Genomic DNA, 17,471 nt, shown 5'->3' with positions numbered 1-17,471 from the left:
GGCCGTGGTGGTACAGAGAAACCCTGTCTCAAAAAAACAAAAACAAAACAAAACAAAACAACCCCAAGAAACAAACTATATGCGTCTCTGAAGCTGGGCTGGTGGTGGTTCCTGCCTGCCACCTTGGCACCTAGAGTCAAGAGTCATGGGTTTGACAGCAGCCTAGGATAGAGTGAAGCTCTGATGCTGACCACAGATTACACTCCAAAGTCGCCTTGCCAGTAAGTGCCCTGTCAGCTTTCCAGATAAACACAGGTTTGGACTGTCCCAAAACTGAATGCTGTCAGCCACAAGACACAGAGTCCCTTATGGTTGGTAGTCAAACAGCTAGACACAACTGGCTTCCTCAGGGCCCGAGCACAGTGGCCTGCAATTCCACAAGTGCCCTCACAAGAGGAAGACCAGGCTTCGATAGGGGATGTAATGCACAGCAAAATTAAAAATAACAGTATGACAGCGGTGCTGGAGAAGGCTGTAGGGGTGGCAGAGCAAGGGCCAGCGACTGCCACCAGGTACCAAGTTCACCTGACAGCAGTGACTCATGCTCTGGCCCAGCTGTTTCTGAGAAAAGCCCTGGTTCTCCAGGACTAGTCAGAATGGCCCAAGGGGAAAGACTACAGGTTGGAATTCTAACCAGGAAGAGTGGCTGGGCTGGTCACTCAGTGGCTGCCACCCAAATCCTCACCACCTCTTCCTTCTCACCTGCAGGGGCACTTTCTGCCCCTTTTGACAAGGGAAGAAGGACTTTTTCCAAAGAGATTCAACCTGTTCTAGGAAGGAAAAAACTAAAACCCGGGCACGGGCAGGAAGTGGCTCAAAGAAGTGAAGGGAAGACATGCAGGAAGAGGTAGGCTCCCCAGATCACTGAATGGGGAATAAATTCCTGGCTTGGCCAATGGTGCAGCACATGTCCTGGGCAGGAAGAAAACCACATTCTTTCCTAGTTACTCTCTGTTCACTCGACCGCGTCAACACCCCCCGAGCCAGCACAGGCAAACACACATCCCAGACACAGACTCAACACCCCAGTCACTTTAGTAAGATGAACCCTCAAGCCACTTCCCCTGGGGTCCTGCAACTTCTGTCTCAGTGGATGGATGCAGGGTGATACCGTGGCTTGGGTGGGGCATCAAGGTGTGACCCAGAGTGAGGCACAGGAAAGAGGGACACAGCCAGGATCCCTAACCCCACTCCCAAGCCAGGAGGCAGTACCAAAAAGCCTGGAATTTCTCCCAGATGAAGAGTGGAAAATGGAGAGACCAAGTGTGGTGGCTACAGTTGCCTCCTGCTGAGTGCCCAGGGGAGGAAGCCCCCATGGCTAACACAACCACCTCCGTCGGTGAGAAAAACACAACAGCCTTGTCCAAAATATCCAGGGAAACAGGGTTACAAGAGTGGCAGGATCTGGGGCCAGGCAGTAAGTTTCTGTCAAACTACCCCTTCTATGAGTGGATCCAAACACACCTGTCATCCCAGCACTTAAGAACCTAAGGCAGGAGGATGGCCGTCAGTTCAGGGACAACCTGAGCTACATAGAAAGGACCTATTTTTAAAAAAAGAGACAAGAGTAGAGCCAACCTGAAGGATGTCACTGGGGCTGGTCAAGGTATCGCCAGGTGTGGACGCGCGGCCTTGTCCCCCACAGGTCCCCGCAAGTGTCTCCCCACGGCGCAGCCTACCCGCCAGGACGCCGCAAAGCTCACCTGGTGGGCCCGGTAGCTTTCAAAAGCCTTCAAAGCACTGTCGGTGAGCTTCACGTGGAACACCGACACCCTGCTGCCGTCGCTCACGCGCCCACACGACAACCCGTAACTCCTAGCCTCCTTCAGCGCCGCCATCTTGCAACCATCACTCCCCCGCCCCCCTCCTCAGCGACTGCGCCCGCACGCCGGCCTGACCCGCCCCGCCCCGCCGCGCCGCCCGCCGACGTGCTGCATTATTCATGAGGCCAGCATAGCCACGCCCCACTCCGGGCGCGCGTGCCTTCTTTGACAGAGCTGAGGAACATTTTGCCTCGGGCCCGCACAGATGGCCACGCCCCCAAGCACTTACAGGCCCGCTCTCGGGACCGGAGACTGTGAGTCTTGCTGTATTATTCAAGAAGAGAGGTTAGCCACGCCTTCCCGCGCGCTCCAAACCCGCCTTCAAAAACTAACCACAGCGCAACTGGCCACTCCCTAAGGGTCTCGCGAGGCCAGTCATAGCCTTAAAACAGCTCTTCAGAGCTCTCTAAGAAACTTCCCTCCCTTGCAAACAACTCCCATGCGCGTGCGCCAGTTCACAGACAGGCTCCTCCTACCTGACGACTCCTCCTGCATTATTCATGAGACGAAGGCAGCCTCGACCCCAAGACTGCAGGAAACCCATCCTCATCCCAAACCCAGCAAAGCCCTCTCAGCCTCGCGACCTGTCGCGTGAGTGTGTTATTTATGAGAAACTGGCCGTGATCTCCGACGTGTTGGTAGACTGCCAGGCCGCGACGACGAACACGTTTGTTCGCAGTTGCCAGCCAGATCTAGATGGTCACTCATATGCAGCGAGCCCACCCCGCCCCCAGTGAAAAAAAAATCACCTTAAAGAAACATATTTAGCCACGCCTACACGCGTTGAAGCCCGCCTCCTCTACCAGCCCTATGCCACGCCCCCAAACGCCCATGGAACCCTGCGTCACCGAGGAACTGCTCCCCAAGCGCTCCGCGTTTGGCCACGCCCCCAAACTCCCGTAAAGCCCGCCTACCGACTTGCTGTATTATTCATGAAGCAGGCGTGGCCACTCCCCCACCCCGTGCTTGCTGATTTTCCCAGACCACCGCTTGCCCGCCAAACGCCCAACTGATACGCCCCCCGCAGTCGCAGGGTCTGCCCTACTTCAGTTCATGCACTGGGCTACATAGTCAGACCCCAAGCTCCCGAGGCCCTCCCCAGAAGCCTCAGCCGCTGGGCAAGCTGAGTTATTCAGGAGTTGCCGCTGCCGCGTTTCAAAAACCAATTTTCAAGGGTTTCCCACCCAACTGACTTAAGATCCCTGACCGCTTGACCGACGTGGCCTATTCCCCACCCGCTCATAAGTATAAGAGCTGACGGTTCCATCTTTCCAAGCTCCTAACCTCGCCGCTACATGTGTTACTCATGAACCCTTAACACTTGAACTTGGGCCTTTCAGCTTGATATTTATGCTTTTTTTCCGCGTTCCTTGGGTGGAGTCTAGGCACAGCTCTCCAGAGGGTCAAGTGCCAGGCCTGCTCGCACCAGGACGGAGTGGGCGTCTGTTGAGGCTTGTGGTGGGCGTGGTTACATAAACCAAGTGGGCGTGGGCTTGCCCGGTCCAGCTAATAGGGGGGATCCCCAGAACCAGGGCAAGAACTGTGGAAACAGGATGAAGTGCTGATTATGTCTGATGCTAAAAGTTCAACAACTGGATGAATATCCCACACGTCACGCGCTGGTTTTCCAATAAACAACTCTTAACGCAACATCCAACACGTACTCAATGTTGCACAACCGACACCACTGACTGTTCCAGAATATTTCTATCAAAGGAAAGCCTGGTCCTCATTTGCAGTTTTTCCTGTTCCCTCTCTGTCACCTGGCAACTCTGATCTGCTTGTCTTTGTGGGTATTTCATAGTGCGGTCCTACAACCTGAGGCCTTTGAGGTGTGATTGTTGTCAAGGATCATCAATTGGTGATGAATCAGAGCTTCGTTCCTTTTTGATGACTATGTAATATTTTGGTGTGTGTAATTAACAGCTTCTCTTACTCATGTGATGATCAGCATCAATTACTGCTGCTCACTGCTTACCTGTGGACACTTTTGTTTTTGTTTTAAGATATATTTATCTGATGTCTGCGAGTACACTGTAGCTGTCTTCAGACACACCAGAAGAGAGCATCAGATACCATTACAGATGGATGTGAGCCACCATGTGGTTGCTGGGAATTGAACTCAGGACCTCTAGAAGAACAGTCAAGACCTCTGAGCCATTTCTCCAGCCCTGTAGACAGTTTTTGTTTTTGTTTTTGGAGACAGGGTTTCTCTGTATAGCCCTGGCTGTCCTGGAACTCACTTTGTAGACCAGGCTGGCCTCGAACTCAGAAATCCGTCTGCCTCTGCCTCCCAAGTGCTGGGATTAAAGGCGTGCACCACCACACCCGGCTAAGCATAAAGTTTTTAACATGTTATGGAGAAGAGGTCCTAGCTAGTCAAGCCATAGAGTGGAGCTGCCAGCTGCAGTCTCCAGGAGACATCTCTGTAGATTTAGTTCAACCACAGAGCAGAGTCAGGAAATGCTTTGTTTCACCAACACAGTCCTGGTCTCCCTAGTGCTAAGATGATAGGTGTGAGTCACCACCCAGCTTTGAGCTACTTTTATGTGCATGAGTGCTTACATACATGTGTCTATGTGCCATGTACAGCCATAAGAAGGTATGAGGTCTTCTAGAACTGGACTTACAGATGGTTGTGAGTTTCCATGCTGGGAACTGAACCCAAGTCTTCTGCAAGAGCAGCAGGTACTCATAGCTCCTGAGCCACCTCTCCAGACCCTTGTTTCAAGGCATGGTTTCATGAGTCCAGGTTTGCCTGCAATTTACCATATAGCTTAGGGTAGCTTGAACTCAGAATCCTCCAGTCTCAGTGTTCTAAATCTTCCATGGCAGGACAGGCTCCATCATTGGATTGAGAGTCCTCTTACTTTGTACCCAGCCTCCAAAGGCAGGAAGTCATAGCCCAGGATCCCCCAGTGAGAGGCTGGACACATGGCTCATCCATCTCTAAAGTATTTGCTGGGCTGGCAAATCAGCCCTGTAGGTAAAGGTGCTTGCTACCAAGTCTGATACCTAAATTCAATCCCTAGGACCCAAAAGAAAGAAGTGATATGCACCATTGCACAAACAACCCCCCCCCCCACACACACACACATACAATTTAATAAAATGTAATGAGATTTTGGATTTCCAGTACTGCAAAGTAAGCCAGACATGATGGCAAGTTTGTAGTACCAGCTACCCAGAAGGCTGAGGCAGGAGGATCACCAGTATCCAGCAGTCCACAAATCAACCTAGACTATACTGCAAGACCCTGTCTCCGAGGTAAACAAAGGATGTAGGAGGTATATAGGTGCTACACCAACTTCAGGGAACATTATAGAGAGGAAGTGTAGTTTCTGGTGAGCAGGTGTAGGGTGTGACTAAAAGATCTCACATACCGGGGCTGGAGAGATGGTTCAGGGGTTAAGAGCCTTGACTGCTCTTTCAGAGGTCCTGGGTTCAATTCCCAGCAACCTCATGGAGGCTCACAACCATCTGTAATGGGATCTGATGCCTTCTTCTGGTGTCTCTGAAGACAGCTATAGTGTACTCATCATATATATAAAAAATAAAATCTTAAAAAAAAACCAAAAACTCACATACCACTTTGCACCTTCCTAGATAGGCTGGACACAGTAGGGCTCCCCACCACCCTAGCTGAGATCAGAATAGCTTTGGAAAAAACAAAAACACTTAAGTGTGAGATATGATATCATATAGCTAATATACCTGCCATCCCAACACTTGAGAGGTGGAAGCAGAAGTATGAGGAGTTGAACATGAAACCATACCTCAAAGCAAATTCCCCAGAGAACCAGGCACTGCAATGAATCACAACCCTTCTGCTGGCAATGCCAGGCAGTATGAGGTCACAAGTTTGGGGACAAGGTGGTCAAAGTGATCCTGACTTTCAGTGGCAGGACAAAGCACGGGCCAGTGCTCACAGGTCAGCCCCTCAGCCGTCAGCCCTAGTGTTTCAGATGTAACATGACAGACCCTGCAGTCACTGCTGTTGTGAACTGCAGCACTGCCTTCTTAATCTGCAGATACAGGGACCCTGCACAACTCAAAGTAACACAAACATACACACTGACCTTCTCGCCATGATCATGCCTGCATGGTCCTCCACCTCTTTCTTGTAGAACTCAAGGCCTCATGTACGCCAGGCCAGTGACTCTTTTGAAATCATAACACCCAAAATGACCCCAGAGTTCACAGGACCCCAACATGGCCCAACCTCAAGTAGGAAATGAAAAGCGCTGACAGGGCTCTCAAAGTCCTCTCAAGTACAGCTGTATGTGGCCTGGGCCAGGCCATCAACAGCTCCTTAAAGCAGCTTTTGTGGGGGACCTGGCTCAGCTGTGACTCAGAGCTTCTCAGTTTCATCAGAAAGAGGCCTAGAAAGCAGTAGGGTGTGGGGTGAGGCTTTATTTAATTCACTGTGGGGAAGCCTGGACAGAGGGTGCAGACGGGCAGGAAGGAATGGTAGTGCTGCCCCAGGCCTACTGAGAGGGAAAACTGAGGCTGTCACAGCCGAGGCCTGACCCCAGAGGACAGGGTTGTGGGATAGAAACAACTGGGTCTAGAAGAACAGGGTCCCTCCCTCTGGGCTGCACCCCATGTCCCCCCTCAGGGTCTCAGTCCTTCCTGCTTCTTGGGTTATTTGACCCTCAATCCTTGCTCCCCAAACCCATAGGAGGCATCTCAGCCAGGGAGGGCAATGGACAGGGAGCCTGGGGGAGTTAGGGAGCACAGGTTGGGGTCCAGGTGAGCAGGGGGACAGTCAGTTCCTGGCAGCAATGACCACAGAGAGAGCCACGCCCCCCAGGGCCACGGCAGTCGCCCCAAACAGCCATTTCCACGGGATGGACTGTGAATAAAGGGAAGGGTGAGAGCTGGCTGCATGGCCAGAGCAGCCACTGTGACCTACACAGGCCTCCTAGCCAGGGTTTATACCACACACACCCACACCTAAACAATACCCACTCCTCCAATGGATTTTCTTCCTCTGCCTGAGCCTCCAACCCGCACCACGAGTCCTGCAGGTCCAGAGTCCCATCTTCTTCCTGGGCTAATGTCCCCAACACCACCTCCAGCCCTACCCAACCCCACCCAGGCTCACCCAGGCCCCCTTTCCCGGACACTTGGCAGGCAGCCGGCTGGGGTTGCCTAGCATCTTTCGGTACAGGGCGGTCTCTGTGCTCCGCTGTGCAGCACGCTTCTTTACCAGCTTTGAGAGCTCTGCGTGGATCGTCTGTGGGAGGTGGGTAGGAGTGGGTGAGCACGTGCAGGAGGCAGCTGACTTGCCTGTCATCATTACTGCTCCCTTCTTCTCGTAGGTCCCAAGGTCTGTCAAGTGTTGGGGCTCCTGAGACTCAGTGGTTCTACCTATTCCCATCAGCTCTAACAAAGCGGGAGCTGCTGTCTCACCCGTAGGCAAGTCAGAAGATGGAACTGCAATAATGACTAGAAGCAGACAACTACAGGGACTTGCCAGCCCAGCCCAGCCCAGCCCAGCCCTGCCCAGCCGAGTTCTGCTTACCTTGTTGGAAGGTTCCAGCTTCAGGGCAGCCCTCAGGATTGGGATGGCCTCACTATATTCACCTTGCTGAGCCAGCACCTATGGGAGAGAGGCACCCACTCTATCTGCCCAGAGCTCACTCCCACCCACCCTGCAAGGATACCATGATCTCAAGCCACAGCTTGGCACTGGTATCACTGATGGGACAAGGGATTTGGAGACAGGCATTTCAGATCACAGGAGCCTCAGATAAGACTCAATATCCCATGGTCATACAAATCCCACCAGATTTGAAGACAACTTTCCTGATGGGACAGTTTGAACAGCCAACCATCTTTCTGGATTTTTCCACTATAGCCCAGGAGGACCTAGATTGTGTGGCCTCAGTCTCCTGGGTGTTGGGACTAATAGCCTACACAGATGTCTCGCTACAATCCTTCTTTAGGTTTCAGCTCTGTGGCTGGGCTCCAGGGCCTGGGTTCAATACTGAGGCTCCTAGAGCAGCACACCTGGCTTTCCTGCAGCACACCTGGCTTCCCTGCAGCGCACCTGGCTTTCCTGCAGCACACCTGGCTTCCCTGCAGCACACCTGGCTTCCCTGCAGCACACCTGGCTTCCCTGCAGCGCACCTGGCTTACCTGCAGCGCTCCTGGTTTCCCTGCAGCACACCTGGCTTCCCTGCAGCACTCCTGGTTTCCCTGCAGCACACCTGGCTTCCCTGCAGCACACCTGGCTTCCCTGCTGCACACCTGGCTTCCCTGCAGTACACCTGGCTTCCCTGCAGCACAACTGGCTTCCCTGCAGCACACCTGGCTTCCCTGCAGTACACCTGGCTTCCCTGAAGCACACCTGGCTTCCCTGCTGCACACCTGGCTTCCCTGCAGTACACCTGGCTTCCCTGCAGTACACCTGGCTTCCCTGCAGCACACCTGGCTTCCCTGCAGTACACCTGGCTTCCCTGCAGTACACCTGGCTTCCCTGAAGCACACCTGGCTTCCCTGCGGCACACCTGGTTTCCCTGCATGGTGCTACATAAGCAGCTTCCACACACCCCAAGTGTCTCTGTCTCTGTTTCTTTGGCCTATACAAGCTCTAGGGCTGCACCACCACAAAACATTAACAAGTGCACCAGGCAAAAAGGGAGCCATGCAGAGCCAGACAACCAGGACTGAGTGGACGGACAGCCTGTGCTGAATGGATGGCCTAGAAACTAGTAAAGAGAGGCTGTGTCCCCCAGCCCAGCCTGGCCATACCATCTGTAGTGGCCACAGCTGGTGGAACCTGGGCAGAAGAGACAGTATGGGAGCAGAGACACAATGGCTTAGGACTCCCAAGGCCATGATATGACAAAGCCAGTTTTCCCTCTGGAAAAGAAGATGGCAGCCAAAGAGGATCGTATACAAGAAGTGTTCACCGCAAACTGTGGGGATCCCAAGACTAGAAGTCGTCCTATGGTTGCAACGCACCTTGCCCTTGCGGAACAGTGCCTTGATGTTGTCCGGCTGGTGCTCCAGCACCTGGCTACAGGAGCGCAGAGCTGCTCGGTAGTGGTCCAGCTTCAGCTGTGAGGCCGCAAGGTTGTTCAGACACTTGACCTTCAGCTGTAGCAGCTCCTCTTCCTCCTCACAAGTCATGTCCACTGTAGGGGAGTGGTCACTGGGAAACAGGCACACCCTCCCCTGGGGTCTACACCACCAGACCCCTAAGAGGCCACCCAAGTCCTTACACCACAATTAGGGTCTGGAGCAGCTATGGATAGCCTCCAACTCACTATGTAGTGATGAGAGTGACCTTGAACCCCTGACCTTCCTATGGCCACCCTCATGCTAAGCTGACAGGCCCATGCCACCAAGGGCTTGTGTGAGGATGTAAATTCAGATTCCAGGTCTCACTTCTGAGTCAAGTGCAGTCTGCATGTGTGTAATCTCAGCACTGGGGAGAGGCAGGCACAGCCACTTAGTCAGAGCTCTGGGGCCAATGACATGTCAGAGAATGTGGGCAGCAACTGAGAAAAACACCAGGCTTTCACCTCTGACCCCCACTGCAAGTGAACACGTGCGCGCGCGCGCACACACACACACACACACACACACACACACACACACATACACACAAAGTGTCTTGCAATGTAACCCAGACTAGACTACTAGACTACAATTGTCCATTTTCCTGCCTTAGCTTCTGACCACACATACACCACCTGGAAGAAGCCACTGACCTGAAGGTTATGGATGGCAGGAAATATGTCTATATTCTGGAATATTCTAGAACGTTCTATGGCCCAAATGATGGTGCAGAAGTCTGGCCATCCTACAGGCTGGCAAGATGGCTCAGCAGGAAAACGTCCTTGCTGCAAAGGCTGACAAACTGAGTTTTGAACCACTTCCATACAATGGACAGACAGAACTGCCTTCCCTGATTTGTCTCTGACTTCCACATGCAATGCATACACACACCCCAGGTAACTGGTCACCTTTGGTGTTGGAGGTGATAGCCTTGATGGCCAGGTCATAGGAATTGGCGGCCAGCACAAAGTCGGCACGCTGGTAGTGGGCATTGCCACACTCCCGCTTGCGGTTGGCCAGGGCCACGCGCTCCTGCCCACTCAGCATCTCCAGGTCGGGTCCATCCTCTGCCGTCTTCAGGGTGACTTCCAGGCACAGGGCTGCGTGGGGGGGGATGTATGGGCTCCTGCTGGGGAGGTGGCCAACAGGGGACACTCAGACCTGACAACCAGGCTGCGGCCACCACCACACCCTCCTTGCCAGGTTGAATCTGAGGCAGGAAGGCCAGGCCTCAGGTCCTGGGGTCCCCATGTCAATCACCAATCACAATCTGAAATATTATCCTTGAGCCTGTGACCTGGCCAGCCTAACCCTGTTTTCCTTTCTGTGAAACGGGAAGGACTGTGGGTATGGGTAAATACGCAGGCCAGCTCTCACCTGCCCTGGGGGCCGTAGCAGTACTTGGAGTCAGCGGTAACCATGGCTGTCTCGCCCACATCCATGAGCGGGACACTGAGGTCCAGGGCCTGGAGGACAGCCAGTGAGTGTCACAAGAGCACGGGCCCTAGGATGGGCCGCCCACCTGCCCACCCAGCTCCCACCTGGATAACATCGCAGTCTCCCAGCGTGAAGGCCAGTTCAGGCTCTTCCTGTACACGGGTGCCATTCTCCAGGGACATCTGCAGGTGAACGGTCACCACCTGGCCCTTGAGTGGGCGGCTAGAGCCTTTCGGGCCTGGGACCAGTGTCTTCATCCGCAGCAATCCGTTCCCTGCAGGGGCCAGAGTGTGAGACTATAGTCTGGTAGGCAGACAGGGGTCTCTGCTCTACCAAGCCACCTTCAGATGCAGTGGCCATCCAGTGCCATTGTAACACTGGGGTAGAACCAAGACCTTATGTATCTTCCCCCAGTGCCCTACCCCAATAGGGCAGAGTTAGGGGATGATATGCCAAGGCTGGAACTGGAGACTGGCTCCATGGAACAGCTCGTCTGGTCGGCTCCATTTTTTTCAGACAGTGCAAACAGCCAAGCTGAATACACCTTTCACCTTGACACCCCTGCCCCCATGCCTAACCAACATGGTTGTTCTAGGCTTTTTTTTTTTTTTTTTAATTAAATGTGTTGTTTTTTTTTTTTTAAACTTCATGTCTATGTGCACTCTGCCTGCATGAGTGCAGTGCTGGCAGACCCCGAAGAGGGCGCCAGATTCTCTCAAACTGGAATTGCACACAGTTGTGAGCAGCCATGGGTGCTGGGGATTGAACCCACATCTTCTAGAAGAGCAAACACTAAGCCATCTCTCCAGCTCCTGCAGGTCAGGATTTAAAAAAACCCTTCCCAGAACCCCCAAGTGAGAGGTTGAGGGTGAGCCCCAGTGGTAGAGTCTCTGCCTGGCATACAGGGGCCCTGGCTTCCACTTCCTAGCTCCCTAGCACCACTCCAAAACAAGAAGAAGAAAAATTCCTGCTGGCACTATCCAAAGAAGGCTCTTTAGGAGAGAGAACAAATGCTGTAGAACTAGAGAAGGGGGAGCAGAATTAGACGCTCTGTCGGGCTGTGACTCTGCTTAGGGAAGATGTGTAGTGGGAGTTGTCTTAGAGCTGCTGGCACCCAGTGCAAAGGCTGTGTGGCTCCAGGAAGGTGACTCAGCCTCTCTGAGCTGCTGTTACCAGCACTGGAGATAAAAAGCAACCTGTTACGAATTGTGTGTGCATGCCAAGTATGAGCCAGCAAACAAAGTTCACAAATACACCGGCATCAAGCCATCTCAGAAGCCAACCACACAGCACAGGCCTGGGAGACCAGTGAGCCTGAGACTATGAGTCAGGAGAATTCAAAGTGCAGACCCAGCTTGGACTGGATCTTGAGTTCAAGGCCAGCCAGGATTTCACAGTAAGGTTATGTCAAAATAAACAAATAAAAACCAGCCATTAATGTCCTAATGTCACTCCCAACCCACACAGAAGGGGAAACTAAGCTCAAGAGACCAGAAGTCCTTGGGTCAAAGTGCCTCCAACCAACCCAGCACACTTACCCAGAATGTCCAGCCACTCTTCCGGGGCTGGGGCTGGGGCTGGCTCAGGCTCTGTGGCTGCCAGGAACTCCCGAGCCAGGGCTCCAGGCTGCTCAGCCTCCTCCACTGTAGGCTGTCCCATGTCCTCTAGTGGTGGCAGCCCACTTAGGTCATCTTCCTCCTCTGCATCATCAACCCCATCGAGCACCTCAAAGCCCTCCAGCAGTGGGGCCCCAGGAAGTCGCAGGGCAGCAGGCTCAGAGGGCTCAGCCCAAGACGCCATGCTGCTGGGATCAGGAACTGGCCCTAAGGGGACAGGCAAGTGTGACAGTGATAACCCCATCTAGGCAGCCCCTCCAACTCCCTCCAACTGCCATCCCTCATGTAGCTCCCTTTCATTCATCGTATATTCGCTGGGCATCCTACCAACCTGGCTTGTTGAAAGGAACACAGACCTCACACGCTGAGCCACAGACTGCAGCTGGGTTAGCTGTTATTATGGAATCTTTATAAGCACAGAAAGTAGGGAAACCCTAGCTTACACAGGAAAGATCCAACAAGCACAGAAAGACAAAGCCCAGCCAGGCATGGTGGCACACGCCTTTAATCCCAGCACTCAGGAGGCAGAGGCAGGTGGATTTCTGAGTTCAAGGTCTACAAAGTGAGTTCCAGGACAGCCAGGACTATACAGAGAAACCCTGTCTCGATAAACCACCAAAAAAAAAAAAAAAAAAAAGACAAAGCCACTTAGCCAAAGTCAGAAAACAAGCCAATTAACAAGAGGGTCAAGATCGAAAGTTATTGAGCTGAATGTCAAGAAAAGGGTGTTGGGGTAATTGAGGCAGTGGGGACTGTCACTGAGGCCTTGGGACAGCAATCTTTATAAGTTTTATAACTTATTCATTTGAAAAAGGTGAACTTTTAGTAGAGGTTCCTGACTCTGGCCACCTTCTCTGCTAAAGGATCCAGCAATAAAGGATTGGTGCTAGAAACTTAATGTCTCTTGCTGAATCTCCCAACAACAGAGACGATGGCTCCAACCTGCCTCTATCACCAAGTCTGCTTCCAGCTTTTAATCGTAGTAGGGCACTGGGGAGATAGCTCAGGCAACAGGGCACTTGTCTACCAAGCACAAGACCCGGGGTTCTAACCCCAACGCTGCAGAAACCATGTATCAGCAAATGCCTTTCATTCCAGCAATCGGGAGGTGGAGGAAGGATGACCAGGTATTCGAGGCCATGGAATTCATGAGTTACATGAAATCCTGACTCAAGAAATTGAAAGCATAAGCTAGGATTGTAATTCGTTGGAAGAGCGTTCTCCTAGCAAGCACGACGCTTTAGAATTAGCACCCCTGTAAACCAGGTGTGGCAAGGCACGCCTGTCATCCAGCTCTTCGGACAGGAAGGCCAGGAGTTCAAGGCCAGCCTGAGCTACACACCCACTTGAAGACTAGCTTAGAATACTGGAGACCCAGTCTCAAATTAAATAAAAGCGAAAGAGTAGTGGGAACACCAATATGGACTCTTGCACCATCTCGCTGGCCCCAGGCCTCTCTGCGGAGGCCCCCAACCCAGCTGTAGAACCCTACGTCCTATCAGGCCCTCTCCTTAAGCCCCAGGAAGCCCCGGAGCCCTGCGTCCCTGCCCTGCGACCCTCACCTGCGGGGCTCCTTCCGGGATCCGGCCCCGACCGGAGACCCTCCCGCCCCGAGCCCCCACAATGCCCCGCGCGCCCCGCACCCCAACGCCGCCCCGCGCCCGGTCGACACTACCGCCCCGGGAGGCCCAGCCTCCCGCAGCCTCGGGAGGCCTTGGCCCCGGGAGCCTCGGCCTCCTCGCTACGCCCCGTCACACGTGCCTGCGGCTCGGGGACCCCGCTCGGGGTCCTGTGCCCCCTCCCCGCCCCCAGCCGCGGCCGCCGCGCCTCGGGAAACAGCTTCAGATACGCAGCCCCGCCCCCGCGCACCCATTGGCTGTTCACACCGCGTCTGCCGTGTTTATTGGCTTGTGCACACGTCCGTCTCGCGCCCTCGACACCACCTCCTTCCTGGTAAGCTCCGCTGGCCGTTTCTTAAAGGGGCTCTAGCCTCTAGGTGGAGGGGCTGTTGGGAGTGGGAGATGGGAACGCACTGGGCGCACAGTGGGAGAGGATAGCAGCACGCCCTGATTTGAGTTCATGCTGGGGCAGGCTTCCTCCTGCTTACATACGAGGTAGAAATAAACAAGAAACACTGTAGCTCATGCGCGGTCATTTTCGGGGCTCTTTGGAAAACAATAATATTTCATAATTTTACTTAATACTTTATTTCATGTCCTCCTTCCCCTGCCCCTCTCTTTTCCTGGGGCGTGGTGAGCAAGCCTCTCTGTGTAGGCTTGGCTGTCCTGGACGCAGCACGTTTACCAGACCAGGCTGGCCTTAAACTCATGGAGATCATACTGCCTCTATCTGCTCCTGGGATTAAAGGTGTGTGCTACCACACCCGTCTCAACTATTTTATTATAGCATTCTCTTTTGTTTCATGTTTTATATTGTATTTTAGTTAGCCAGGGTCTGACCATGAAGCCCAAGCTGACAGCAAAGTGTTTAGCTTGCTTGTGAGGTTCTGGAGTCTTAAAGAATTATTGATTTAATTTTATTAGTACACTGTCACTGTCTTTAGACACACCAGAAGAGGGCATCAGATCCCATTACAGATGATTGTGAGCCACCATGTGGTTGCTGGGAATTGAATTTAAGGACCTCTGGAAGAGCAGTCAGTGCTCTAAACCACTGAGCCATCCATCTCTCCAGCCCCAAGGTTCTGGGGTCTTGTGTGACTGCTTACTAAGTTACCTTGAAGGTACAGACGGGGTCAGGAAGCCAGACAGGGTGCTTGCCTGTTGTCTCAGTACTTGACAAGTGGGGCACTGAGGATCAGAAGTTCACGACCCGGCTTGGCTACATTGCACTGTCTAAAAGAACAGTAGCTGAAAGCTGAAGGGCAGTCACCTGAGATACAAGGTTTTCAGTAACTGCCTGCTGTCCATGCAGACTCTGCCAGAAGGTGCTAAGGTGTCAGGGAGAAAGCAGGGCCTCTCATTTGAAGGACCTTATCTACTCTCCCGAGCTGTCACCTTTCAAGAATGATCCTGTAATTCTTTCACTTGATATCAAAGAAACCATGGGCTTGTTCCAGTTCTGAGGGCTTTGAACCTGGCTACATCTGAAACCCAGTGGGGTTTGTTTTTTGTTGTTGTTCTTTGGTTCTTGTAGTACTTGAAATTGGATCTGGGACCTTTGCACATGCTAGGCAGAAGCTCAGTTAAGCAGTGTAGACCTCAATATCTCTTTACATGCAAGGAAAACTATATATTATATATGGAATATATATATGAATGAATGAACATGCGCCTCCCTGGTACACAAGTGAATGCCAAAGGATAATTTGCACAAATGAGTTCTGTCCTACCATGTTGGAGCTGTAGATTGAGCTCAAGACTGTAAGGTGCTCATGCCCTGGCTCTACTCCCACTGTGTAACTTTTTTCTGTTGCTCTATTCATACAGTTATATCTCTTAGCTATTTTCTTTTTCTTCCTCTTTTGTTTTCTTTTTTAAGATTTATTTATTTTATGTTTGTCAGTACACTGTACAGATGGTTGTGAGCCTTCATGTGGTTGTTGGGAATTGAATTTAGGACCTCTGCTTGCTCAGGTCAACCCCGCTTGCTCCAACCCAAAGATTTATTTATTATTATAAATAAGTACACTATAGCTGTCTTCAGACACACCAGAAGAGGGCATTAGATCTCATTATGGGTGGTTGTGAGCTACCATGTGGTTGCTGGGATTTGAACTCAGGACCTCTGGAAGAGCAGTCAGTGCTCCTCCCCACTGAGCCATCTCACCAGCCCTAGTTTTTGTTTTTCAAGACAGAGTTTCTTCCTGTGGCTCTGGCCACCCTGAAACTAGCTCTGTAGACCAGGCTGGTCTAGAACTCACAGAGGTCCACCTACCTCCCCGAGTACTGGGATTAAAAGCATGCGCCACTACCACCTGGCATTTTATTTTCTTTTTGAAGTAGGAAAGTCTCACTACATACATAGTCAGTCTGGCTTTGTTTTTTTGTTTGTTTGATTGATTGTTTGTTTTGGTTTGGTTTTTCAAGACAGGGTTTCTCTGTGTGGCCCTGGCTGTCCTGAAACTCACTCTGTAGATACACGAGGCTGGCCTTGAACTCAGAAATCCCCAGCCTGGCTTTGAGCTCACTCTGTAGCCCAGGTTAGCCTTATATTTGTGGTTATAGTCCTTGCTACAGCCTCAACAGCAGCTGAGCTCCCAGGTGTGTGCTAGCACTCTGGGCTGTACGGAAGCAAAGAACTGATGAAGTTTAGGAAAATGTGTTGTCCTGTGGAAAAACTTGAGCAGCTTTCACATTTGAGTTTCATCAGTCTGGTATGGGTCTTTCAGACATCTAAGGATGGAGTGTGGGCTTTGGGGCTTCTACACAGCCATACAGACAGCAGTAAGCAACCTGAATCAGTAAGCTTTCTAAACAGAAAACAGAAGACACAAGTTGCTTAGGGCTGGGTGTGGGTGGGTGGGTGGGTGGGTGGGGGGTGACAGAGAGTCAAGGACAGAGAGGAAAAGGAACTTGATGACTTGGAAGTTAAGAGCACTGGCTGCTCTTGCAGAGGACCTAGGTTCAATTCCCAGCACCCACATGGCAGCTCACAACTGTCTGTAATTCCAAGGATTCTTTTGATTTCTTTTGATCTCCATGAGCACCAGGCACATACATGGTATAAGGGCAAAATAGTCACACACATACAGTAATAAAGGGGTTACACATTTAAAAAAAAAATAGAACCAGGTTGCTAGGAAAAAATAAGTCTTCAGATCCCCCATCCCCACCTCACACCTCACGGGACAGACATATTGTGGTGCTCAAATAGAAGAACTGTCCAGATGATAGGTATGGTGCAGCAGGTCTTCATTCCCAGCCCCAGTGAAGCTGGGGCGGGAGGATAGACAGGAATTTCAAGGCCAGCTCCTGACTCATAATGTAAAAAGTAATTTGTTCTTGTATATTTTCAGTATCAGGTATACTTAGAATCCACCAAAGAAGCACAGGTAGCATGAGGTGCTAGACTCTTCCTGTCCTGAGTTGTCACTGCTGTCTGCTTCTCTTAGCACCCAGGATAGTTGTAAAGTTACAGGCACTGTACTATGTGACCCATGCCACAATCAGAGAAGGAATAGTCAGGCTCAAGCCTAGACGACTCATTTGATAAGATTTTAAATCCCTGGAATAGAATGGGGAATTTAAAGACTATGGTAAGGTATACAAAGATTGTAACTCTCTGAGTATCCAGTTATGGGAAAAAGCCTGAGGTTACTTATGATCAGGACTTTAAAAACTACTACGGGGGGCTGGTGAGATGGCTCAGTGGGTAAGAGCACCCGACTGCTCTTCCGAAGGTCCGGAGTTCAAATCCCAGCAACCACATGGTGGCTCACAACCATCCGTAATGAGATCTGACTCCCTCTTCTGGAGTGTCTGAAGACAGCTACAGTGTACTTACATATAATAAATAAATCTTAAAAAAAAAAAAAAAAACTACTACGTTAGCTGGCCATAGT

The 17,471-nt window shown here is 51.8% G+C and overlaps 2 protein-coding genes and 1 long non-coding RNA gene across 11 annotated transcripts in view; 1 reads left to right on the top strand and 2 right to left on the bottom strand.

Annotated features, from left to right (window-relative positions):
- Positions 1-1,870, bottom strand: part of Ell (elongation factor RNA polymerase II) — a 53,184-nt gene extending 51,314 nt beyond the window's left edge. Inside the window, exon 1 of the mRNA NM_007924.2 lies at positions 1,704-1,870. Within this exon, the coding sequence (NP_031950.2) occupies positions 1,704-1,838 (135 nt within the window). The 5' untranslated portion in view covers positions 1,839-1,870. The remainder of the gene's footprint in view (positions 1-1,703) is intronic.
- A 145-nt stretch (positions 1,871-2,015) lies between these two features.
- Positions 2,016-9,739, top strand: Gm51534. Its single transcript, XR_003947400.1, has 2 exons — positions 2,016-2,077; positions 7,148-9,739. It is a non-coding gene; the product is annotated as a predicted gene, 51534 (long non-coding RNA).
- Fkbp8 (FK506 binding protein 8) lies at positions 6,217-13,824 on the bottom strand. 9 transcript variants are annotated; one of them, XR_379034.4, is made up of 9 exons: positions 13,709-13,824; positions 11,870-12,154; positions 10,436-10,605; positions 10,272-10,360; positions 9,803-10,023; positions 8,796-8,968; positions 7,351-7,428; positions 6,931-7,157; positions 6,217-6,678 (listed from the first exon to the last, which is right to left on the bottom strand). XR_379034.4 is itself a non-coding variant. In NM_001111066.1 (9 exons), the coding sequence occupies exons 2-9, from the start codon at positions 12,129-12,131 to the stop codon at positions 6,592-6,594; spliced, it is 1,212 nt and encodes a 403-aa protein (NP_001104536.1). In that variant the 5' UTR covers positions 12,132-12,154; positions 13,709-13,802; the 3' UTR covers positions 6,217-6,591. The 9 variants fall into 9 exon arrangements, 6 of the variants coding, with proteins under 6 accessions (NP_001104536.1, NP_034353.2, XP_017168056.1 ...); XR_001778406.2 differs by having other exon boundaries at positions 9,803-10,020; XR_003947234.1 differs by having other exon boundaries at positions 13,510-13,761.
- Positions 13,825-17,471: the final 3,647 nt, after the last annotated feature.

This window comes from Mus musculus, chromosome 8 (genome assembly GCF_000001635.26).
Source record: "Mus musculus strain C57BL/6J chromosome 8, GRCm38.p6 C57BL/6J".
Lineage (NCBI taxonomy): Eukaryota > Metazoa > Chordata > Mammalia > Rodentia > Muridae > Mus > Mus musculus.
This window is presented reverse-complemented; position numbering and strand designations above follow the sequence as displayed.